The sequence below is a fragment of the Labrus mixtus genome, chromosome 1 (genome assembly GCF_963584025.1).
Source record: "Labrus mixtus chromosome 1, fLabMix1.1, whole genome shotgun sequence".
In the NCBI taxonomy this organism is placed as follows: Eukaryota; Metazoa; Chordata; class Actinopteri; order Labriformes; family Labridae; genus Labrus; species Labrus mixtus.
The window spans coordinates 11,641,429-11,667,864 of record NC_083612.1 but is presented as its reverse complement, the minus strand read 5'-3'; the positions used below and the strand labels follow the sequence as shown (position 1 = coordinate 11,667,864).

The 26,436-nt window shown below is 40.3% G+C and overlaps 1 protein-coding gene across 1 annotated transcript in view; it reads right to left on the bottom strand.

Moving 5' to 3' along the window:
- Positions 1-26,436, bottom strand: part of luzp2 (leucine zipper protein 2) — a 180,516-nt gene that overhangs the window by 16,685 nt on the left and 137,395 nt on the right. The window contains exons 7-9 of the mRNA XM_061064183.1: positions 14,018-14,080; positions 8,998-9,072; positions 7,189-7,356 (exon numbers count right to left, since the gene is read on the bottom strand). Of these exons, the coding sequence (XP_060920166.1) occupies positions 7,189-7,356; positions 8,998-9,072; positions 14,018-14,080 (306 nt within the window). The remainder of the gene's footprint in view (positions 1-7,188; positions 7,357-8,997; positions 9,073-14,017; positions 14,081-26,436) is intronic.

Sequence of the window (26,436 nt, the reverse complement as noted above, 5' to 3'; positions counted from 1 at the left end):
TATCTGACCTTGAGTACAGCAAGTGACATCTCCACCCTCATCCATAAAGGTTATTTCTATTATGTTTAGGGCAATTCAACTCTTTCACCCACACTGACTTCAAAACTTCTCACAACTCCAGCAAGAGACCGTCAGAAAAAGTCAGCAACTCTCCCTATATACTCTCCATATGAGCTGATGGTATCGTGATCTTTAAGCTAAAGGCCTCTTCACCACAGAGGCCAGTCGGTTATTTGATGTGTTCTTAAAGGTCCCATATTATGCTTTTTCTGGTTTTATATGCTCTTTAGTGTGTTTAGTGTCCTGTGCATGTTTAGGCACATCTATGTGCAAAAATTCAAAGTCCACGGAAACGCGGCTTCTCCTATGTCCTCCTGTTAGCTGTAGCATTAGCTGCATGTAACGCTCGGTTCTAGCCCCCCTCGACAAAAATGTGTCAGTCCGACGTCATTGTCAGTGTGAGATCACTGATCTAAGCCCATTGGCTCGTTGTGGCAAGCCCTGCAGCGCATGTTGAAATTTCCGAGACGCGTGCTGAGCAACTGACCAATAACGCCAGAGCGGATCGGCAGACCAATCAGAGCAGACTTGGCCCACGTGGGGTCTAACAGTGTGGGCTCAACAGAGCGTAGCTGACGGACTCAGAGCGGAGAGGGAGCAAGGAGGAGCAGTACATGAAAACAGACACTTTTTTTCAGACTTTAGCTATTGTGAACGTACAAAAGTAGGTACATAGATTAAATATACGAACCCCAAAAAGGGCATAATATGGGCTCTTTAAGTCACAATCATTTCATTAGTTTTTTATAAACTTCACATCACATATCAACATTTCTATTTCTATTTCACCCAAAACCTACAGTATTAATTGGAGGCACTGTTTCCAGACACTGTCTTTTATTTAATAGGCCTAGTAGATCAGTAGAACTCAAAGTAAAATGTTTTTTTTAATCTAAAAATAATCCCCTGTATGTCAAATAGACATCAAATTGAAAATGTTGCTTTTACAGCAGATATCTCTCTTAAAATAACTCTGTCTGTTATGGCCAGTTTTTTGCACAGGAATACTACATGGTGCCTTCCTTAACTGGGTCAAAAGTGGCCTCCTGAGAGCACAAAACAAGATGGTTGCAAGATGAACACGGGCAATTTTACCCTGTCACTGTCAACCTCCATTCCTAGCCTGTCAGCTGAAACAACATGTTTTTAGGCAGCTTCAGTGGAATTGGCTTGACATTTGGAAATGACCACTTGTGGGTGAAGATTGCATGCATTATTTCTTAACTTTGACCGCATCCTTTTGGATTTGCAGCATATTGTAGAGAAAGGATGGAACAAGGAAAGCACTTCACAAGCTGTTTGGTCTCCATAAAGCACGTTTAAGCGCTTAAACTGAAGACACCTACATCACAGAAGGTTCTGTTTAACTGAAGGCTTCATTTAAAGAGGAAAGCATGGGAGTAACATGTAAAATATTCATAAACATGATCTCATATGTGCGTTGTTTTTTTTTTTTTTTGCACTTCTACTTTGGCGTTGTTCTTAAACACTGGAGGCTGCCACTTGTCTGTAACATGTCCCTGGTCAAAAGTGGGTGGCATTTTGGCTGAATGAATTTAACACTCACAATCAACAAATCAAGAGGGCATGCCATGACCTATTCGCTCAGAATGGAAGAGGATGCTACCGTGCTTGGACTGTAAAATAAAAAGAAAAAAAGGCCATTTAGAGATATTAAGTGTTTTTCTTGTAACTTTGAGTTTGATTACTACTCTAGGTTCCTCCACACTTTAAAACAATCTGCTGTAAGATGTTTGAAGAATCATTTTCTCGTATTTATTATTTAAGAATGTGAGGATTAGCCCATTTATACCAGCCATACCTGCTGTCAGAACATTTTCCTCATATCTAGTTTGAAATCATCGGTTAAGACAGGAAATACACAATTTGCTGCGAGTTAAACCTAGCGTTATTAGTGTTCTCAAGTGTAAGTGCTGACAGCGGTTGTGTGTCTTAAGAGTTAAGTTGGAGCCATTAATGGCAGACATTAAGCACCATGTAGAGGGAGTCTAGTTCTAGTAAAACCCGAACAGTAGCTTACGTAGCACATACTTGGCATTAAGCATTGCTTTGAGGACAAACAGGGGCACCTCAGGTAACATTTCATGTGTATGCTAACTGCTAATAAACCGCTAGGCATTTTGTAACCCACCACTCGCAATGACCAAATGAATAAATGATGAGTGAATCACTTTCAGATGGCAGGACAGACGACTCAAACATCAAGATTAGGGCTGCACATCCGGAATCTGCTGCGCCTGCACAGCCTTGAGAAATGGTCTAAAAAGCACAATGAGCATTTTCTTTAAACCAGGTTTTCATAAAGTATTGAGGCTTATTTTCAGACATGTTTTATTGATGCATAATGAGATTATTAACTTTGATTCCTTGATTTCTTACTTTTTCCAGCCCAAATGATGCACAATATTTAAGACTCATTTCAGAAGGAGCCTTACTGGAAACCAAAAATGAGGCGACATATGACATAAGTCACATTTGTTGCATGATGGACCATGTAGTTCTTCCATCACATTTCGGTTGATAATATCTTGCTGGACACTTTTTTTCGCAATGTCAACCCCTTATTACCGCCTCCCTGTGTGGCAGAGATGAATATCCTGTGGATTTATACAGACAAGGAAACAATCATAAAAGTAAATAGCGCTGAGTGCTGAGAGCAGGGCAATGAAACGCCTGCTTCCTCCTTCGGCACAGTGCTCCCAGCATCGCAGACATCATCTCCCATTACTCTGATGAAAATTGCATGCTATCGGACCACAAGCCTTGGCTCTCTCCCCGAGACTGTTAAATATGAAGCAACTTCCACTCCAATCTTGCTGATCTCTGCATCCTCACTCTAATGAATCTTTCACCAGTAACAGCAGAGCGTTGTGTGTGTGTGTGTGTGTGTGTGTGTGTGTGTGTGTGTGTGTGTGTGTGTGTGTGTGTGTGTGTGTGTGTGTGTGTGTGTGTGTGTGTGTGTGTGTGTGCATGTGTGTGTAAGTGTGTGTGTGAGAGGCGAGGTCTTGGAGAGTCTTATCTGGAGCGTCTACCAGAGCTTAAGGCCCATTATGTTAAGTCAAAGTAGGAGCGTGAAGCTCAAAGTGGTGTCAGTGAGTGCTTGAACAAACAGCCCCACACTTACTCTAGGTTTCCAAATCACAAAGCGGATTTTTCTCCATGTGTATTCAGGAAACCCAAATGTTTGTTTTATATCACTGTAAGTGAAGAAAGGCTTCTTCCATATGCTTCCTACAGTCTTTTCCACACTGATGGTTAGTGCCATAATACCCTGCTGAGTGCGAAAGTAATTGCCTTTTGATAACCAACAATAATTAGCTCCTGATTCTGACTTATTAGCATCTGGTGCACTGCTTACTAATACAGTGCCTTGCTCAAGTATTTACCCCCCTGAACTTTGCCATATGTTGTTGCAGATTCAAATAGATTTTTGGGGGGTTTTATGCAGAAATACAAATTTGAAAGCGTACTAAGATCAGATGCAACCAATAGCTTCAGGTTAACTTGTGCATCCAGCAGATGTTTGCTTTGGTCTGCTCTTGATCGTTAATCATACATTAAAAAGCATCCAAAAAGTCTTACGAAACATTGATTGCTACAAAGTGAAATGTGGAAAAGACCTTTCAGGGGTGATTCAATTCCATTTAATTCAAATAAATCAACTTGATTCATTCCACCAGGGGCAACTGGTTTGGAGCAGCGTTTGCATAAAAAAACATCAAACAAATCCAAATAGAGAAAACAGCTAATGTGGTATGATAAGATCTAAAATAAGGAATCAAATGCAACCTCATTTTTAAAGCTAACCAACAGAAGCAATGCTTATGCATGTGAAATAACAGTACTGGTGCCTTCATGCTGTTAATGGGCATAATGAAGAACACCATGCAGAGCCAGCTTCTTGACATTTGCCTCTCCGACAGTGGACTGTTACCTCACCTTCTCAGCTCTTGGCCGTTTGGCTCCTCTACACACAGTAAGTGCTTTTGTGTGTTGTATTTCTACTGCTTCATTTGAGATAAAACTTGGCTCTGATTTAAACAACATCTGACCCTCCTCCACAAGCACAGGCAGAGTGGACAGATGGAGCACCCCAGTAATCTTTACAGTGAGGGTGTTGCTCGCTCAGATTTATCAGAAGGCCCGTCAAAGAGTGCGGCAGCTAGAGGAGATAATGGAGCTGGAAACTGCTCACAAATGGAGTGCTACACTTTGTATGCTAATGAAGTGGGAAGTATAAACTACATTAGCATAAAAAAAATCAAAAAAATCCACCCACGCCTACCTTGAGTTCCGTTCACTTGTGGTTTCTATTGTAAGATGCTCATTTTGCTCATGTGCTCACTTTTCTTTGGCTTGTTATAATGAGATAATGTTTTTTTTTTTGCTGCAAAAAATGACAAGAGTTTAATGGTGTACAGAAAGTGACAATTAAAAAATACTGCTTCATATGATTCAACGGAAGAGGAACTGCGGTGAGGCTGGAGAAAATGTTGGAACTGAAACATGACGAGAAGTAATGACATGTATAAAAAAAAAGGAAATCCTCTAAGTTGCATGTCAAATCTCTCATGCACCATGAAAGATGACGAGTAAATTGTGACTACTTTAAGGAGAGAAAAGCCTCTTAAAGACAGAATTGCTCCTCAGGATCACGGCAGATAAGGCAGCGTGCGCGGCTGTGGCCGACTTGATGATTACAAAGTGACTGCAGCGACTGCTTTTCAGAAATCAGAACGAACCAGTTCTCTGATTGGGGCTGACATGACTGCTTGCTAGAGGGGAAAATAACTGTAGGTACGTTGAGGTATATTTTCAAGAAACAAAAGTGATGTCTTTATTCTGCTGCTTTTCACTTTCTATTTTCTGTTTGTTTTTTGTTTTTGCTCTGTTGAGTCACAGAAATACTTGTTTCGAATCACAAGAAGATATTGACTGTGTAAAAACCTTGACACACATTAGCTTTAAAATGTCAGAGTGTTCCACTGGAAAAAACAAGAAACAATATCTACACTGAAGGCATAATCCTATTTTTACAACAAATCCACTTTGCGGTCAGCTTATTCTTTTTTTTATTTTTCTAAAAGGGATTAAATCCTGAGCCCTTAGTGGGGTCTATATTGACCTTGACTTTGAAAGGCTCCAAACAAAAGCTGTGTCACATTGTGTTAATCATTTCATAGAGAATAAACTTTAAGTCCAATATACAAAAACTCACATAATACCCCCAAGCTATTGGACTTTACCTCCAAAGCTACAGGAGCATAAGAATATAAAGATTGACATAAATTACTTGGAGTGCTTTTTGATTTAGACATGTTATTATCAAGAACAACCTCTGGAAATGTGTTTGCCCGACTATTATATTTGGCAGTAATTATTTCCCAGGCTATTTCTCTCCGGAGAGCGATACTCAGGGCATCAGATTGACAAATAACTCCTGGAAAAAAAGGAGGTAATAATCGCCTGACACTTACATTCATATAGCAGACAGTGCATTATGTGCGCCGTGATGTGCAGTGAGGTGAATATTTTGGCACCGGGTTATATTCCACCGTGTCACCAAGCTCAAAGTTACAGTGTGAATTGAATTTCAATCTGAAAAGTGTTTACACGGAAAGGAGAGGAAGGGAAAGAAAAACAGCAGCATGCTCCATCTTATCTGGGAAGTCAGAGTGAATATTATACCTCACCATTACAGAGGCAAATCCCAAATCCAATTTTTTTTGGATTTTCACTTTGCAAAACAAACGTATCTTCCTTCCATCCTATAAGACACTGGCTCTGCTGTGTTCACACTGAGGTCACTGACAATCAAACTGCTCAGATAATGCAAAGCAAAGTGAATGCTACAGGCCTTTTTCTACTGCAGACACTTTGACATGTCAGAGCAGGAAACCCACAGGTGGAATAAATAAGAATAATGAGTTCTGCACTCCATTTAGCCTTACCTGTTTCGGGGCACTTGGTGTTTTTTTCACACTTGGCTCTCTGACATGGCCTACTGATACACTTTCAGGGATCGGAGCCGGTGTGATTAATTGTTTTGTTACATACACATGTGCTCTTTCTGCTTTGATAAAGAAAATGTCGTCAATGAAAGAAGGGCTAATCATGCTCCTGGTTCCAACAATAGGCAGTAGAAATGGAATTTCACACCCAGCCTTTTGTTGTTGATTCACAGCCGTCCAATAGCACGGCCGGCAGTAATCTTTGAAACCAAAGTCTGAAGATCACCATGAACCAGCATAAAGTCAAAGACGGTGGTAGAAACAGAGGACAGCATAACACCCAACGGTTTGAGACGGAGCAGCTCGACTCCAATCTGCTGGCTGCTCCGGCGCTCTCTGCTCTGCTGATGGATGTACGTGAAGTTGCCAAAACCACTTTTAAAACCAGAAGCAGTTAGCTACAACTTGATTTGCTGTCTTGCTGCTGTGATTGACTATTGACCACTGATTGATTGTACGACTTAAATTGAAAAACAACGCACAATGTTCACTCTCCGACTGCGTGGAAATCTGATGTGTTCACAACACAGTTGGCACAAACGTTAGAGACATACGAGAAATATACGGGCTGATAGAAGTGTGGCACTGGGATGAGACAAAGGAAATAGAGGTGAGGGGTGGCTTCTTTGATTTATGGTCTCATAGTTCAGAGTGAATATTGGTAGTATATCTGCTTCCTATCCTTAATATGTGTAAGGTTAGTAGCGATAGAACAGAGAGGAATATTTTCTTAGTGGAATTTGAACCATTTTCTAAACAAGAAAGAGAAACTAATTAAAATTTCAGACTGTTTTTGAAGTATTTACGCAACTTTTTGACTCTACTGTGAACAATATAAACACTTCACACTGTATGAATGCTCGAGGTAAATGCTTGTCCTCATGAAGTCTTTGCACGGCACATGTTGATCTCTCACAATAATAACTTTGTTGTTTGTTCAAGGACATCAGGACCTCTTTAACAGTAGATCTGCGGTAGGCTGAGGATACCACTTTAACAATTCTTCCTCTAAAAAGAAGATGTACTTTACAATAACCCATGGAGCTCTTTTTGATCAACATTAAACAAGACAGAGCTGAGAGGAATGCTGAATTACCTTGGCATGTGGCTGCTGAAAGGTGACTCTGGAGCTGTTGATGAGTGATGAGTATCTGAACAAGTGGGTGGGGGAGGTGGGAAATCTGTGACTGCTGCTGGGCTGGTTGTGCAGGACGGCTGAGAAGCAGATGTGAACTGTGTCCTTCAGCGCCTTCAGCTGAGACTCCTGTCCCCAAACAAGATGACACACACACACGCACATACACAAAACCAGAAGATGTGTAAATCCCTCCATCCCTTCTTTTATGCATCCACATGAGAAATTTACTTAGGCATTAAAGCCATCGGAGGCCACGCTTTAGAGCGACTTTAAAGCAGCCGGGGAAGCATCGTTAGGCGAGACGTGGAGCGGAACTCACCGGGGTAATAAAGCAGAAGTAATGCTCAAAAGATCATTTACTTTGAATCAATAATAATAAGGGACAAAATGATTAGTTTAATTATTCTTCAGCCTCCGATGCCAAATCTCCTGAGCTGAGTCCCGGAATCACCTGTTTTCCTAATCAGCACTTTTTCTCCCCATGCATTTTTAGCTCGTCTAACTCGCCTCCGGTGACAGGCTGTCAATAACAACATATAAAAATAACATCATAACCGCATAAATTAAAGCTGCTGCTGCATGAGCGCAAAGTGCTGAAGCTCAATATATCTATAATGCATCTTCAGGATTGAAATAAAAGTAGCATGAAAATCGATATCTTCAGAGTTATTTTACCTTGAAACTAAAACTCCACTTTTAAAACTCCACTGTCCTAAACAAGGATTTTTGAAGGCAACATTTCTACACATATATCTGTCTTTGACATTTACAGTGAAAATGGTTCAGAGAAGACAGACCAGATCAGGTAAAATTAAATATAACTACAAATAAAAATGTTTTGTGTTTATCAGTAACTATTAATGCAAATTCTACCAATCCCTGCTAATTCTGTGCAGCCTCACAATTATGGCCAATCACTTCACCTTTCCAGCCAGTTTGACCAATGAACTTGGCTTAAACTTTAATTTATTTATGATCTTTTTACATGTTATGATATTTCTGCTTTGTACCGAGTATTTAAAGAGCAGGTTTGTCAATGTAACTGACATTTATTGATGTTCTGTACACTCTAAACTTAAACTACTCCATCCATATAAATCATCTTTTGTTAGAATAGTTGTAACTTTTGCCTTTTTTGGTCTGACTACGAAGAACACTGAAACAAGTCATTTTGAAAATATTCTGATTCCTGTGATGTTATTAGAATTTTTTTAAAATAATAATCTTCCTCAAAATCAGGCTTTTTTCGGCCGCAGAATTCTATGTCTGATATGCGTTACACATGGAGCATTCTTTATGCACTCTGCGTTAATTGAATCTGTATTTCTGCACGTTTACTTTAGGCTTACAGTTACGAACCAAATGTCGCAATACCACTGGAAATTGTAGGGGCAGCGTCGTGCAGTGAGACCAACAGTTCAAGGCGGACCAGCCAAACACAATGAAAAAGGATCATTTGGAAAATGGTGAAAATTTGAGGAAAGAGCACTCATGTTTTCTGGTAACTATAAACACAAACATGATGTGGCCTCTGCTGGACATAGGGACAACGAAACATCTGAGCGGAGATCGAACTGGAACTGAATGAAGGTTGGACGGCCGAGAAGACGTTCAGGACCATATGAGACCCGGCTCTCATGTGGATGCATTTTTAAACATCAATCCCAACATAAAGAACATGCATATGGTTAGTCACAGATGTATCATTTAAATTTGTACGTATCTTTTTTCATAAGTAAAAAAAAGAAGAAGTGAGCCCTTATTCACCTTATCCAGCGCCGTCTTCTCCAGTTCTTCCTTGGCGATGGTTAACTTGTGCTCCAGGTCCATTAGCTGCTGTCCCTGCAGAAAAGACAGGACATTTAAATTGGCTGAACCCTCTTTGTTCAGTGCAAACAAAGCATTTCTCCATCTGCACATCGTCTTCCCAGCATCATCAATAACACAGATCTATAGCACTGAGGATTAAGAGCCCTCTTATTCCTATGCCAATTGTCACATTTATCCTGACTTTTGAAATCCTGCATTACGGCTCCGTCACACACACTAATACACATCGATCGAGCACTAAAACCTCATGTACATTATACGCTCTTAGCACTCAATGATTCTCTTTTCTATAAACAGGCGAGTGCTGGGAACTCATAAACCCACATAATCACAGCTGCATAATACTGAATAAAAATCTGAAAGTGGTATTCAAGTGCTTGTGCGAACAATGCCCCCGGTCTGTTTCATGACACACAGAGAAGTGCAGAATCCAGAGGTTTAAGGAAGTCAGATAAGCCCGAGTCAATTCAAAGCCACACAAAAAAGATCTCATCTGTCCTTTAGAGAGGAGAAAGGTTTAGTCCTGACAGCTCGGAGAGCGGACTTCCTTAAACCATCAAACCCCTTAATGAGCATCATTGATACAGTTTAATCCCTAAACCGAAGAAAGCACACACACTATAAGATGTCTTTTTACTGTAAATGAGGCCGTCTAACCCCCTATGAGGATCAGCAGAAGTCCCACTGAGGATTTTTTATTATTGATAGATTCATCAGCAAGAAGAAAAGAAACTCTTATTGGCATCATTTGCATGCAAACTGTGTAAAACCAGCCTCAGTGATGGACTCTGAGCCATGAACTTTTATTGGGTGTCCTTTACAGGCCTCTCAAAATGATAAACTGCACGGACTTACACTCTTTAAACACTCAAGGTCAGCTGAGCCAACAAACTGCATCTACAAACTCGGGGTAAAAAGAGAATGAAAATCCAGTGATGGGCAATGAGCCGGGTTGATGGTTTTTGGTGAGTTTTATTGACTTCCTCTTTCTGTTTGTAACACACTGGGAACAATTTCTTGTTTGTTTTTTAAAGAAAATCTGATTCCCATCTCAAATCCTGCCAGTAATGCAGGAATTTTCATGATGAACATGTCTGTCACTTCTTCCACTCAACAGGGCGGCTGAAACGACGCTTAAGTTGTCCCTGACAGATGAGTCGTGCTGTGGCAGTCAAGGACGGGGCAACTTTCAACCGCTCTGGGTTTTCAAAGAAGCCAAAGAATCAGATCCATCTCTCAGTAGTTCTTTTTTCATTTACTAGAAGTTTGGAACAGTAGCACAAAGTCATTTGTAGCTGTCGGGCTTTACACCAGAGGGGATCCAAAGGTGATGAAGTTTGAGGATCAGTTCTTTAATCATGGGCACAAAGGCTTGTATGTAATCTCTAAGAGGCAAATGGTAGAAGAAATTAACGAGTTTTCACAGACATGCATTCATTACTTGTTTCAGGAGATTATGATGAGTACTGATGACAAGAAAACAGCATTTTGAACCTTTTTTGAGACAGAATATTGGACTATTAAAGTATTGAAAATGTCCATTTCATATAATACGCCGTTCCAAGTTGCCAAAAGAAAGAATTTTCCATTATCCTTTAGAATATAACACAAGATGCTGCACTTCATCCTCTTGAAATGTTTATTTTTTGGGCTCAGAAGGAGTATTGCAAATAACAAAGAGTTCTGAAATTAGAGAACTGAAGAGGGATGCTGAGTTTTTATTTTAGTTCATCAGCCTCTGAAGAAAGGGTGAAGTCTGTTTTATACCCAGAAAAGCTACAAACTAACCCTAACCCTTGTCATAAACTTGTCATAAACAATGACTCTTGTTGCCCTGCAATGCTTATCATGCATTATGTCTGATGATATAGTAAGGTCATTTCATGTTTGTAGCCTTCGCAACCCTTGTGAAAATGTAGAGAACTTCAAAATCATGTGTTCTGATCTTGAAACTTTTAAGAAAGTCCACACGTGTGTTTTAATGGAATAGTTTGGAGTTTACAGGACAAATAAGCTGAAGGCTCAATCTCTTATTTACTCAATAATCTTTTCCAACACTGTTGTGTAAAAGGAGAACATATCACAAAGGTGCACATTAGAGGATATGTTAACCTACTAAAATATAAAACTTCCATATTGGGTAATATTGTCATGTATTTTATCTTCCCTGTGTGCCTTGTATCCAAAGCACTGAAAAATAAAGAGTCCAGGTTCTATCGGCTTAAAAGCACACAAAATAAAAGCAGCTGCTCTCTGTCTTCTAAAGGATCTTAAGGACGTGTGTTTGTCTGTGCATGCATGCGGGTGTGATGCATTACAGGGAGAGCCATTACATCCATTACACAGCGCATCATCAGCAGAGAGTCCTTAAGGGACTGCGGGCGCAACGGCCACTGACCCAGAAATGCTGACTTTCAGGGTTAGTGCCTCCAAGTCTGAGGCTCCATCTTCCTGCACTGAGTCCATTATAGAGGTGTGGGGTCAGTCGGGTACTCGCCACTCTGCCAGACAAGGCGTGCAACTACATCAAGCCGTCATTTTTCTTTTCTGTTTTTTTTTTTTCTAAGCTGGAGGAGAAACAGCTCTGGGGGTCCATTTAAAAGTGGACTGACTGAGGAGAGAGGATGTGAGGGATGAATGCAGCTCCTCTGCCAAAAAATATTGTCTCGTAGGGAAAGTCTGGGAAGGAGCTGTCATTCCCTCTGAAGGCTTTAATGTTATGGCTGAGCAGGCGAAAGGGAACCTGTCTGTGTGCACTCTTTACAGTTAAGTACTGGAACTTCAAGGTGTAGGATGAACATCTTGGTTTGTGAATTTGATGCTAACACATGATAGCCACTGCTGTCAACATGCTAACAGAATTAGCATTGTAATTTTAACTTCAGAAACTTTGTATTTTATTTAAGTTTGTCGTTTTATTAAGTTAAGAGGTGATAAGAGAATCTTAGTATCTCCAGAGACTGTCAAGTAGCATGTGCCATTAGTCACTGAGAGTGCTAAAGGGCAGGAGAGACGGTGCCCTTTATATAATTTATTAAGGGTGTTAATAAAGTTTATTGGGAAAAAAAAAACGTGAACTTGAAAGAAGCTGTCCAATCACATTGGAGGAAAGAACACAGCACCATTTCGTTGCCAATGAAGTGGGAGTGCTGTGCCCTGTGGGAAATTTGAGACAAACCATTAAGAGAGAGAAGCCTCAGGTCCCCTGCTTGGCAAAGTTGAAGGATTTACCTTCCCCTCAACCAGGAAGTATATTTAGTCACACAGAAATGAGCCAGTACGATTTGGAACCTATTTTTACTGAATCCTGATGGTACGCTGACAGACTATGTGGTGCATTGTCTGCTAATTCATTTATGTTTAACACACTTTCTTCTCTCTCTCGTTTGGTTGGGGTGGCGTCCCTGCTCACCTTATTAACCAATCACCACTGGTGTTATATCAGCTCATGGAATTATTTGGCTAATATTGCTATAGATTAAGTGTATGCCATTTTGCTACACCCCTGAACCTTGGTGTTTATGATTGTTGTACCCAGACTCATGAAGCTCCCCTGCAATGTGCTTGTCTTTTTTTTTTATTATGTTTTTTGTTTGTCTTCAGTCCCGCCAGGCAGCTGTATATATATGTGTCCTTTTAAATTGGGCAGAAAAATGATATGATCCAACAGTTTTGTACAACATAACCACTTGGATTGCCTCCAGGTCAAGGTGCCTTCACTGGCATGCCCTCTGTGCAGCTGATGACATTTCTGTTTCTTGAGTGACTCTCCTCTGTGCCTCCTGCTCCCCTCGTTCCCCCCTGCTGGGCTTTTGATCACTGCACATGTGGAATACATATGAGTTTTCAAGGAAAAGTCACAGGGGGTCACAGGGACATGATGCTTTTCCCTCCGACTTATCCATCAACAAAAAAGAAAAAGGCAGACGGTGTGCGTCATTCTCCAAAGATGACAGATTTTACAAGACAAAGAGTGTTATAAAATTAATCTAATCCTTCAGCGAGAGCATAATGTTTTGAAAGGTCCACATTAAACGCCTGCTGACATTGAGGAATAAGGTTGTGTTGGCTGAGTGACTGATGCAATTTGGAGACAGCGATTTACTAACAGCAAACAAGTCAATGCATCCATCATTCACAGGCTGGAAATAGAACCACCAACAGGACATCCAGGCAAAATATATATTCAGGCGTCAGGGCTTGGTGCCTAAAATTCAGTCTGTGAGGATTGAGCCCCTCGTTTTTTATTCATCCATGTCTGACACGGCTTTGGGAAAGATGGGTCTAAAAGATCAAAACATACATTTAAGAACGGGAAGAACAAGATATTGTAGCAGAAATGACATTTGAACACTGCAAACAAGGCCTGAAAGGTCAGTGAATGAAGCATCAAAAGCCAATAAATATTATATAAGAATCCACATCTAAGAATATTGATAGTCCTGGCAACGAGAGGGGCTGTGGAGAACGGGCAGTCAGGCAACAATAGAGAATATTCTCTTGTTGGCTGCTCTTTATGCTGGGGCTTCCAGTGGTAGTATGTGAGCTGGAGACCAATTTCTGGTGTCAACTGAATACAGCACTGCACGGTGTCATGTGTAATTTGTGTCTTGGCGATCCCCCTTATATGATCTAATGCATAATTCTGTATGAACTTCCTCCACAGCTGTCCACATCATTTATCCACACAGTTTGCATGATCGAAAGGGATGGGATGGATCTTGCAGAGGGGGAAAACAGAGGACAGCAGTAGGCGAAACCAACCGACTTTGCAGGCTGCAGATTATGAGAGACTTTGTAATTGCTGAGTGAATTAATTAAGAGAATTCCCTGTGATGGGATCATGGTTTCAAGGTGGTCTGAAGTACCTGTTTACTCCTGGTGTGGAGCTACCATAAAGCTACCCCCCAAGCCCCAACCACCCCCCCCCCCCCCCCCCCCTTCAGTTTGAACTTACCTTAAAAATTAAATCCTTTTTCCCGTACCGCAGTTCTTTCAGTTGAGCCTGGATTTTTTTGGACTGCAAAGGAAAGATAAGGAAATAAGTGTTAGCTTATTCAAATAGCGAAATTGGTTTTAGATCACGTAGCAGGATTCTGCCAGCTGCCGCAGAAGACTCCTTTGTGAGTGTTCCCTGGGCAAAGCTCTGGCTTAAAGCGAGGCTGTGGTGAGAGGAAGAAAATATCAAATCTCCCCTTCACTGAACTGTATAGTCCACACAATGATGCAGTCATGCACTGGCTTCTTGCCCACTGTCTAAACCTGAATTCTCCCTCCCACTACACACATTACCGCCAACATCACCACACACATGCAGGTTCCCTTCACACCGTGCTCCTGCCTGTCATCTGTAAGCAGCACACACACACACACACAATCAGAGCAGATCTTTACAGCCGCCCCCAAACAGACACGGTGACCGGCTCTGCCTGACATTCACTCTGCTGATGCACATCAGTGGGCACATGGAGCACAGAGGCTGTCTCCGAGATAGCTTGATACACAGGCGTCCTCAAAGCTGCTCATGATGTGAGAGTGAAAACGGAGGGCCTCCACACGGGGAATCAGCAGCAGCTCAGAAAGTTGCTCTCCCTGTCTTTAGACGGACTGGAGGTTGTTTTCACAGAGAGATTGTAAATGGCTGGTACACTGTGAAGCTTCACAAGGCTGAATCTCAGTAATTGATATTCAAAAGGAGTGAGTAAGAAAAGAGATTGAAATGTCTGGCCTTATATGAAAGTTTATTATTATATGACATGATAACATGCATTTCAATCTATTCAGCCACTGTATTTCTGTATAAGTCCTTTTAATGTCGGGGGCGGCTGTGGATTGGTTGGTAAAGTCGTCGTCTCTCAACCCGGAAGGTCGAGGGTTCGATTCCCAACTCATGTGTCCTTGGGCAAGACACTTAAACCCTAATTGCTCCCGCTGCTTTGTTGGCGGCACATGAATGTGTATGAATGGGATTACTTCTGATGGTCTCACTACACAGCAACCTCTGCCATCAGTGTGTGAAGGGCTGGGTGTGTAAAAGCGCTTCAAGTAGTCCAAAGACTTAAAAAGCGCTATACAAGCTCAGTCTAAATCTCTGTTTTCCACATATCATTACTAAATTACTAATCTTTTTTATATGTGAAAAGTTCTGGTGCAGGCCTCCACTCTAAAGAATTGGTGTGCATCAGAACTTTTCTGTGGTACATTATGTACATTTACACTGTAGAGAAGAAAAAGGTTTCTTTACAAATGGGTGAATAGACTTTAATAAACTTCTACATGGGACATTAAGCAGTCTTTTTGTTGTTGTTTGAAGTTGCATCAAGGGTCTTTTAATTAATTTGACTGTGCAGCCCTTTCGTGTATTAGTGGTTTAACAGCAACCTTTTTCTTTTACATAGACTGTATGTTCCTTTTGAATGTAAACATAAAACATCTACTTTCTGTCCATCGATATCTATGTCTACTTCTCTCTCTCTAAATATATCTCTTACTTCTACCAATCTATCCTATATCTGTTTTTCCATCTGGCTGTCTATCTCTATAAAGCTCTCCTGCTCCCCTTTCTATCTCTCTGTCTCATCCCATCTCTGTGCTCCCTCGACACAGGCAGTAAAAAATGTGACATGAGGTCTAATCTCTCACCAAAGCACACTGAACACGATGCTGAGGGACAATTTTACTTCAAGGGGTTTTGTGTACTTGACAAGCACCTGTGCCCTTTTATTTTTATTTTTATGAGAATCTTTATCTCGTTATTCCTCTACCCAGGGTGCCTCCATGTCCCGAGACAGCCATCTGTGTCGTATGTAACTGGATTCAAAAATGACATCCTGAGGGCTCCTAATATAAAAACCACAAGGTTAAACAAACAGAGAAATGACTTGAAAACTCCTCTCTCTCACACACACACACACACACACACACACACACACACACACACACACACACACACACACACACACACACACACACACACACACACACACACACACACACACACACACACACGGTGAGCTGTGTGTTTGATTTTTGGATGGTTATCTTTTCCTTCTGTCCATAAAATGAAACGTTAAGCGATGAAAGTTATTTCTATCTGTTAAGTGGAGCTGTTGAGATTCTCGCCTAACAGAATGAATCATATTAAGAGGCTAGAGAGTCACACGCTCTCAAGTGCTAACTTATAAATGCAAATATGTGCTGAGCCCTCCGAATTGCCAAAGCATTGGTCTATTATTTACTGAGAATAAATCATGTGAGCTGCCTGCTCAGCCCAGGAGAGTCCCAGCAGCATCTCCGCCTGGTTGTTCCTGAATGTTTGAATCCAGAGAGGGTGGAGCCTCCTTTTCAAATCATTACAATCCTAACAAAACAGAGTTTCACAGTATTTGATAAGATTGCTGCAGTTTCCCAGCTCCCCCTTACTCCCCCCAAATATTCATAAAATGTATCACTGTGAGTCATTCTCTTTTTGTGAACGATGACGAAACTGTTCAATTTCTGTCTCAAGGACAGACGAGTTCAGTGCAGTTTTTGTTTATAAAATCATGTTCTTGCAAGGTTTATTAATGATATGTTTTTAATGACAAGCTCAAACAAACAGAGGTGTCTGTCAGATTCTGCTGAGATCTTTTTGTTGGATTATAATACTGTTGTGACTTTTCAGTCATCTGAGAGTGATTTTCATTTTTTTCTTTTAAAATAAATGATTTGTGTGCTTTTATTGACAGGGCAGCTAAGAAGGAGACAGGGACTATTTAGAGAAGAGAGTTGGGTACGTCATGCAGCAAAGGGTTGAGCGTCGGAGCTGCTGCTATATGGTCTTTGTTTTCTTTTAATAGAAGGAACTTACTCCCCTTGACAATTGTGAAGCTATGTGTTATATAAATGATGTATGTATATTTGTTCACTTTGGTGATGGGGCAACAGCTACAAATAGGACACACAGGTTGGCTGACAGCTGCTGAATTCCTCAGCAACATTCATCGTCATTCATTCGTCATGTTTGTGTCATGTATTTTTTTTAATCCCTGCTCTGGTTTGCAACAACTCCTGGAATAATAATCACTGGCCTTTAATTTACTAAATGCTACCTGTTTTTAACCTGCTAGTTGTGAACGTTGTTTCTCTGGTTAGTGTTTGGATAAGAGCTAAACGAGTTGACGGCCTGTAGAATCTTAACTAATATTACCTCTATAATTTCAACATTACACAAACCAACGCTTATTTCATCCCTTACATTTTAACTTCTAATTCCTGAGGCATTTTGAATTTCCTAAAATGGAAAACTTGGCCCGTGTTTCTTCTTCTGTTACCTTCAAGAAAGCGAGAATCTCTCGGTCATTGTTAATGAATAGTTCTTTTGTTTTTATTTTTTAAAAGCATGACAGCATCCAAGTAATGTGTAATCTATCCCTTGAGCCTTTGAAATAAAAATCAGTTTCACATCTTTACATTTCAATCCCATTTCTTCTGGCTTACATCATAGAGTGTATAAAACATGGACGTAGTCTGAGCATGGACGTAGTCTGAGCATGGACGTAGTCTGAGCGCCATTAGTTTCTGAAGTAAACTTTTGAAGCCCAACCTTTTGATCAGCGTAGAAATGGTGAAAGGTTGAGCCAAGCACGTTGGCAAAAAAGTTACTGTAAGTAATGTCAGCCACACCCCTTATTATGTAGAGCTCTGATGAAGATAACAAACTTCATCCCTTGTATAGTATGTACCAATAAAGCTATGAACTATTCAAACCAGGCTGTAAACATGTTTATCTCTGATGTCACAATGGTCATTCTTTACGTGGATCCAGCCTCAAGTGGACACTCGTGTAAGTTCACTTGTTTGCACTTCAGCAGTGGCTTCATTTTTCAACACCAGAGGTTGCCGCCTGAGCTCACATGCATTTTTGTTTCATTGACTGCAGATTAGTTTATAAAAAATATATTTTCTATTGCCAATTGTCAATGACTCAAGGCAAAGCTGAAGCCATACCATCCAGTTCTGCATTAGAAGACATGTCATAAGTACAGATAATAGCCTTTAAGGTATTCTCATTACCCAGGTTCAAATAGCCTGTGGTATATACTGTAGGACAGAAAGTGGGAAAGTATCTCCTGAATTAGAAACACACAGATCATTAAAAAGACAGAGAGAAAAGAGAGAGTTCGGTTTGGTCACGAAGCAATTTCATCAGGTAGATGAGATGGTGTCAACACTTTCTTAGTAGGATGTGTTTAGATGTTGTTTGAAATGTTTGGTCATCTTTTGTCTCTGCACAGAGGCTGTCAAAGCTTAATGCCAAATAACAATCGGCTTATATTGTTTCAGAAAAGAACATTTTGTTTGCTTTTGGCAAAGAATAAATCTGTATTGTGCTTACAGTGCCCGCTCATATAATGCACCATAGATCCTGCTCGTGTAACAGCTCCATGTGATGTAAAAGGAGATACAAACATGTGATATTACACCGCAGTTTGAATGCAAGTGTACACACATCCTCAGCATGCAGTCGTCTGAGCACAACTACACACACCCGCTCGGTCTCATTCCAACTTTCTACACATTGCTCTATTTGTGCGATGTGTCTGATTGGCTAGAGCGTGCGAGTTGAGGTAGACCTGTGACTGGCAGGCAGCCAAAACTGAACTGAGTGAGGTATATATTTTATTTCAATCATTTGATTCAGGGTAATCTGATTCATTCAATACGGAAAGTGAATGTATTAGAGCAGCAGAGTAATGCAGTTGTTTCATTTAAAGGATCCACTGGTGAATGCTCCCTGTGCACATAGTTAATTGTATTGTAGCGTATATCACTGAAGCTGTTGGCACATAACTCCCCAAACAAGGCACGAGTAGAAACTGTGCTCTGATTCTTTCTGATCACTTGGTGAGGCCTGGGTCACTCTAAAACGACGAGGCATGTAATATGTCATCTTTTTGCTGCTCCAGATAAGATATAAAAATACATGTCTTATTTGCTTTTCTAAGGCATGGAGATGCATATTGGGAGAGACAGCTAAGATGTACTTAACAAGAGTCATGTGACCGACACAGCTACCAAAAGTGTCACTGGTGATCCATCTCTCCTATAGCTCTCATGTGAGCAGACCAACACCCACTGTCCTGCTCAACAATTAATTTCAATTTGTCTCTATTTTTTTAGATTTTATATTAAAATCAAAAACTGAACGAGTTTCTTCTCATCAATACTGCTCTGAAGTAATACAAAAGAAGAGCGTCACATGACCTTTGTTACACATACATCTCCATGCCTTAGAAAAATAAATACTGTACAACATCAGTGTGTTTTTCTGTCCTCACCAAATGTACAAATAAACAAAGACCCATGCCCATCACAGATATGGATTCTGAGGAATTGGTGTCTGATGCACAGTGACGAGTACCTCAGAGCTGTTTTAGACATAAACCCTACTTAAATAAAGAAGTACATCTGAGAGGAGTTTTATATTCAACTCAGACCAATTTAGTTCAACAGAGAACACACTATAACCCCACCTTCTCACACATGCACAAACACAAACACACAAACACAGTGGGGCTGCTGTGGCTTAGCGGTAGATTGATTGTCTCTCAACCAGAAGGTCAGGGGTCCTGAAGTAGTAGATCCCCGGCTCCTGCAGTTAGTAGTCAGAAGACTAAATAAGCATTATACAAACTCAAGTCCATTTACCAATATACATACAGTTCAAATGTCTTATAATGAATGGATGAAGGAGCATCTATTTAAATCACTGATGTGATCAGTTTTATAACTAAAGTTAACAATGTTAGCATACTACTCCATTTGAAGAGCCCTGTCCAATCACAGCACAGGCCATTCTCCTTATAATCAGACAATCAGACAGTGTGTTATATTTTATCTGCATACGGTTCAGGTTACTTCATGTTCCCATTAAATCCTTATGCAAGAATTAAATGTGTTTCAAGTCACAACAGATCTGAAATATTGAAGAGGAACTGCGCAGCAACCCCATAAATTTGTCAGACTAGAAAATTGGTGATAAATTTATGGTCTGCAGGAAAAGATGCCGGGCAGTTTTAATGGCATCTCTAATGCCATGTGTCGCTCTCCTTCACTGAACGGTCTTAACCTTGACTCTGACTCGGGTTTTTCAGAGCTTTTAGGTGTTTCCCCTGAGGATATCGCTGTCTGCTTCAGAAAGGTTGCATGAACATTTCCAATGAAGCGGATAAAGAGCAGTAATGGAAGGATATGTACAACATGCAGCTTTAGCCTCTCTAGCAGAACGACCAATCTGAACAGCAGCAGAGATGTGGTACTTTTACTTTCCAATTGGACCGGCCAGAAGAAGTAAGCAAAGATATGTTCCATCATTAACGTTTGTGCTAAACTGCCCTTTTTCAATTGTATTATAAAATCCTTTTTGTGCCCACCTACTGTAAAATCCGGTGTATAAGACGCACTTTTAATACCTATTTTTTCGTCTTAAAAGTTGGCTGCGTCTTATACACCGGTGCGACCAATATACCAGTACAAAATACTGAAACACGTGCTGTCATTACAGCGGGTGCAGCAGCCACTAACTGTGACCTGATGCGATTAAAAAGCCATCCCCATTCATTGTGTATCGAAAGCTGAGTGCAGGCTGTGCTGGAAAAGACGACGACACAGACCAGGCTGGCTGCGTGACTTTTTCCACATCTTTTCTCCCTCACGAGGTCATTAATCATGCATTTACAGAAAACAGTGGTATATTGTTCCGTAAATAAACATTGTGGAGTGCTCTTTTGATTGAAAGACTCCTATATTAAAGTTAAAGAGTGACCAGCGGAGTCAGGCATCGCGACTCGCAAGCTAGGAGTCTGTGCCTCACAACAACCCTGCAGGCTGAGAGCTCAACTACCGTACTGTAGCTAGTAGGAGTGCAAACTCCCAAAAGTGAAAGCAGATGGAACTAAAAGAACGACACAGCTGCACAGAAAATGCACGTTGCAGACATCGCTGAATACAATATAAATCGTCACGCAGTAAGACAGTTTAAAGGATTTTACGGTACTTGTTTTGTTTTTACAATAAAAGGCATTTATAATACTTTGTGTGTTTCAGAAAGCAACTTAAAGAGACGACTTGAGCCTAAGAAGTAGTGTTGTTTGTATCTAACAGTTTAAAGGTGATAAAATAGTAAAATTCAATAGTTGTTGGGCTTATATTTTAATATATATATATTTTTTTCAATATCTTATCTTTGCTTAAAGATGTCTGAAAAAAAAGAACACTGCTTGGTTCATTTTGTGAGCTAGAGGATGGAGGCAGTGTGAGACAAACAGGGGATATTTGGGGCAAGGAAACGGGTGTTAAATTGTCTTGTACTGGCATGCTGCAACTTTTGTGACTGTGATGATGTTTCCCCTTCTTTGAATAAACAATAAGCAGTTTATAAAAGCAAAGGAGGAAAAATTGCTGGATATACACAGGAGAAAGCTGCAGCTTTAACTGCAGCAGTATAGCTGCACAGTGGCAGAGACCTGGTAGGTTCTCCTTCCAATTTAAATGGACTGCTGAATTTGTCAAGTGTTTTTGATTGGTGAAGTGAACAAACACGCAGCTGACTCAGGCCTTTGGCTGCTTGCCAGCTCTACTGAGCCTGTGATACATTTTTATTAGTGACCTATCCCCATTTAAATGGTCATGTTTGAACATTTACCATTCCACTATTGTCTTTCCAAATTGTTTTTGAGATTCAGAGAAAGAAAACTGGCAAGGATGATTGCTTCCATCCATCCCACAATGACATATCTCTCTGGGTTTAGAAATTACAACCAGTCTTAATGGTTCAAAAGCCTTTTAGTGCAAACAATGACATCCTTGAATAGCCTTCACTGAGGCTATGGCAACTGGGATAACAAGGCCAAGAGTCGATTAGCCCCGTTTACCCTTATAGCAGCTAATGTTGTCCAAAGTGACCCTGATGGATGAAATGAGTTTGAACCGACTGACCAAATGCTTTAGTAACTTCACAAATGGTTTGAGTTTGCCCAACATTCTCACTGCAGAGGATAAAAAAGAGATACGCATGAATAACTGTAGAAGCAATATATTAAAACATGCAGAAAAGACTTTAACTGCTAATCCTCTCCTCGGTAACAGTGTTAGTGTTACCAGCATTCATTTTCTATTAAACCTTGAATAAAATGTAAGTCTCTGAATTGGGTCATAGTATTTCAACCTATCACCAGTCTGAGACAAGAAATCAATTAGTTGTCCAACCAAAAATAACACAGCAACATTTTCATTAATCTAAAGTTGATTTTTTTCAGGAAAACATTTCAAAATATTCTCTGCTTCCACATTCCCAGTCTGGAGGATATGCAATTTTCTTGCAATAGAGAACTCAACAATTTTAGGTTGTCAATCAGATATAGATCATCTCCTTTTGGTCAACTTTTGGTACATTTTTTTTTTTTTTTACTATTTTCTACCATCATTCTTGTATTGTGTAGTCTGAAAAATAACATGTACATTAGGGGAATTATTTCATGTAAATGTACCCATTTGGTTGCAGACTCAGACAACCTAATTAAGTCGTTCAATACACAGTCTGAGAGGATGCAGGATGAGTTGCACATTAGTGTAACAGCAACCATTCAACACTTCTTTAACAGTGTTGTTAACATGTCTTTTAATGTCCTGTTATCCAACCAGTTCTCACCACAGCACACAGATTAAGAACACAAAGCATGCTCCTCCACCTCACACAGACACCAAGAACCAAGCACTTTAAGTTTAAGCCGCTTTTTGAAAAACGATTACCACACCAGATGAAATGTATTCCAGCACACAAAGCAGGAATCCCCCAAGCCAATATTCACAAGACGACAACACAAATAACCCATAAAGGGAAGCTGCTGATTACTCATACAGAAGTCTTTAAATATATAATTTGCTATAAAAAGCAGCCTGTGCGTTGAAAGTTTATCCAAGGCCAATGAAAATAGATCCGAGTCTAATCTCAGTTCTTGGACATGTCTTCAAAGACATGATTTAAGATTCAAAGATTTTATCATTAGGATTTTTTTTTTATAGCTCTGACTCACTCAATGCTCTGAGGAAATCTTAATTGAAAAGATCTCTTCAGCATGAAGGAATGATTTCTAGAGAACAATTTAGTAAAAGTTCAAGGGTAAACATTATCCTAAGAGTTCATCTCGGTTTATCGTGGGTGGGCGCTCTCGTCTTAACTTAAAAATCATAGACTGTATTAAATATGGACAGCAAAAAGGCTCTTGCGGAGAGACGTCAAAATATTTAGAGCTCCCCCTGTTGACTGGCTGCAGTATAGGTCATAAACCCTTCCCACATCCTCCATGTCAAAGCTGTAATATGTAGAATATTTACACAAAAATGTCTAAATAAATAAAAAATTGACTAAACCTTTGTTATATATTTTTTTGTTGAGTACTTACATTACCTCAAATTGTTCCATTTTATTTTATTTTATTAATGTTATAGTTGTAACAGGACGTTTCTTGTCTTGACAGACACTGCATGTTTATCGTTGCCTTGGAAACACCAGATGTTGCGTCAAAGACCACTACACGAGGAAGCGGGAATTGCTACTGAAAGCTGCCGTACTGTTGCTGTTTGCGCTGCTGTGATGAAAACATTGTGTAAATAATACTTGGATACGTCGTCCGTAAACATATTCAGAGACATGTTGTCCATATTTATTCTGTCCATGGTCTAAATACAGTTAAATGTGCAACAGCCTAATTAAACCACCCGCACAAAAGGTTTTCATACTGACAGAGCATAAAGTAGAATTTAAAATGCATAAACAGAGGTTATGTTTGAATGTCTGTCCTACTCACACACTTGTAGGAGAATAATGTTTGCAATTCCCTGCCCTGGTGGCAATTGTTTTGCAGCTTTAGTATCTGTTTCTTTCAGTCAGTCTGCAGTAATTGCAAAGTGATTACAGGTTCAGTCTGTAACCTTTCCCATTGAAACATAAATACCTTCCAGGATTAAAGAAGGTGCATGCAACGATGCTCCTCTCTCTGATTTACTTCAACTTTTATAGCCTCCGGAGGGAATTGGAGACGGTGACCTCGAGTGATCTACCTGTGTTTGAGGAAACTCTTGTAGCCACTCGCTCTCTGAAGACCTTGAAGTCTACCTGCCTTGATAACAAGCAAAGAGACAAGAAAGGCACCGGACAAGAACAAATCTTTATCTTACAGAGTATCTTGAGACATTTTTCCTTCACAGGTACAAAGCCAACCAGTCATATTTGATCGGCAATTAGATAACTTCCTTTCCTGTTGCTGGGAATATTCTGGCTCGGTTTAGGCTGTCGGACAACTTCAATCAGGACCTCTTCATAGCCTTTGTGCTGCTTCCAACTCGTGAAGTGTCATAATCAGACTTGGCTGCACAGCTGCCAAATGTTCCATCATCTCATCGCAGAGTTTGAATATGTGATGATGTCTTGGATGAGCTTAGCTGGTGAGATGTCAGGGATGTTCAGCTGGAGGATTTGTAGCAGGAAGCAGGCTAGTTATTTTCAACACCAGTTTCCTGCTTCTCAATAGAATCCAAAAACTAACCTCAGTGATTGAGCGCACTTCTGGGTGGGTGAAGAGCCCTTCAAACATCGAGAGCTTCCAAACACCAAATTCTCTTATTGTGGACCTCTGAGCTGTGGTGTGTGTGTTGCGTGATCAACACCAGGTTTTGCTGCATTGTAGGCCAAAGTGAGATTAGGAGATGATGTTTTTTTGTTGTTGTGCAAATCACTTCTCTCGCTGTTAATTAAGATGCTTTTCCAATACATAATTCATGTTCTTAAAATCTTAAATCACCAAGTAAAATTAATAGCCTTCAGTTATTGTAACAACAGGGTCACGGTTTGTGGTTGGCCAGGTCAGTTGGGGGAGGCAGCCATGCTAAGGCGCTGAGGGGGCGGCTAATTATCAAAATAATTCCCCTTAAGGTCATCCTTTCTCTCCAGTTGTCCTTGTCTCCTCATCTCTTTCTCACAAAGCTTTCAGGCTCCATTGTGTCAGCACTCTGCTTTGGCTAAATGACTGCAACTCTGTAAAAGGCTGAGTAAAATAAACAGTGAGAGGTGATCAGTCTTTTTTTTTAAGTCACTGCCTTGTTTTTACATTCATCCCATTTTAAATACCTGACATCTTTAAGGTACTTGCTGCACAGTAAAGAACTCTGTTTTTGAGGCTAATCTGTGTTAGCATCTGTCAGAGTTTATTCACCAGGTAATTAAGCACATCTAGCAAACACTAATGCATGCTAACACCTCCATAAAGCACGCAATGTTCTGTTTTTTGTTTTTAAACAAACTGGTACAGAGAGCTGCTTTCTCAACTCTATGATTAGACATGAGGCTGAGTTTGTGGTGCCTGAAGCAAGCTGTCTAAATAGAAGTTTTTTATTTTATTTAGACAGCCTTCTTAGACCAGAGAAACTTTCTCTTTTTAACCTTGCGTTCGTTACACAGCCATTTGCGTCATGAGCGTAATCTGTCACGTACTTGGCACTACACGGCTGTGCACTACACATAATACCACTAGAGGGCACATCAGAGAGATCAAGCCGAATGAAACTAACGGAAGTACAGGACGCACAAACATGGATACACTCAAGGAAGTTATTATTATGTCCATTCTAAGATCACACACCAAGATAATATTAACATCAATAATCAATAGTAACGTCAGATCAGCTCAGGCGACTGATGACCATGGACAGATCGCTCCAGGTTGTTTTCCTCCAAGCACTAATGTAACGTACCTGTACTTGTGTAAATTTCATTTAGCAGATATCCATATCATGCAGTGGCAATGACACATCAATAGATGTTGATAATTTCAAACTTGATCTTATTGATGATATTTTTCTCCAGAACAGACGAGCTTTCTGCCATTGTTGTCTCTGTGTCATCTTTTTCAAAGCCTGTCTACCTCCACACCGCCCATATCGTTCATCCGCATTGCATTAACAGTGAATGTACCAAACAGACGCAGGGGATGAAAGGCAGCCATTATTCGCATAATAAGTACAGTAGTAGTATATCTCCAGCCTTACACCTTAGGTGTACCGTAATAAAAGGTAACTGTTTGTGTTTTCAAACAGAGCATATTCAGTTCGGAACAGAGTTTGGTTCATTTGAATAGTTTACAAAGTGGACACAACATACTGACAGTTGCATGGTTTCAAAGAATAGGTGAAATAAACAACCAATAGGAAAACTCAATTTAAAGCCTATAGCTAGCTAAATCACTGACTCTGTCTATAATGTGTTGAATGTGTAGGAGGCAGCCTGGTGAAGATCCACATGGGAAATAACCTTTGGCAGAGGCTAAAAACGTTATGTGA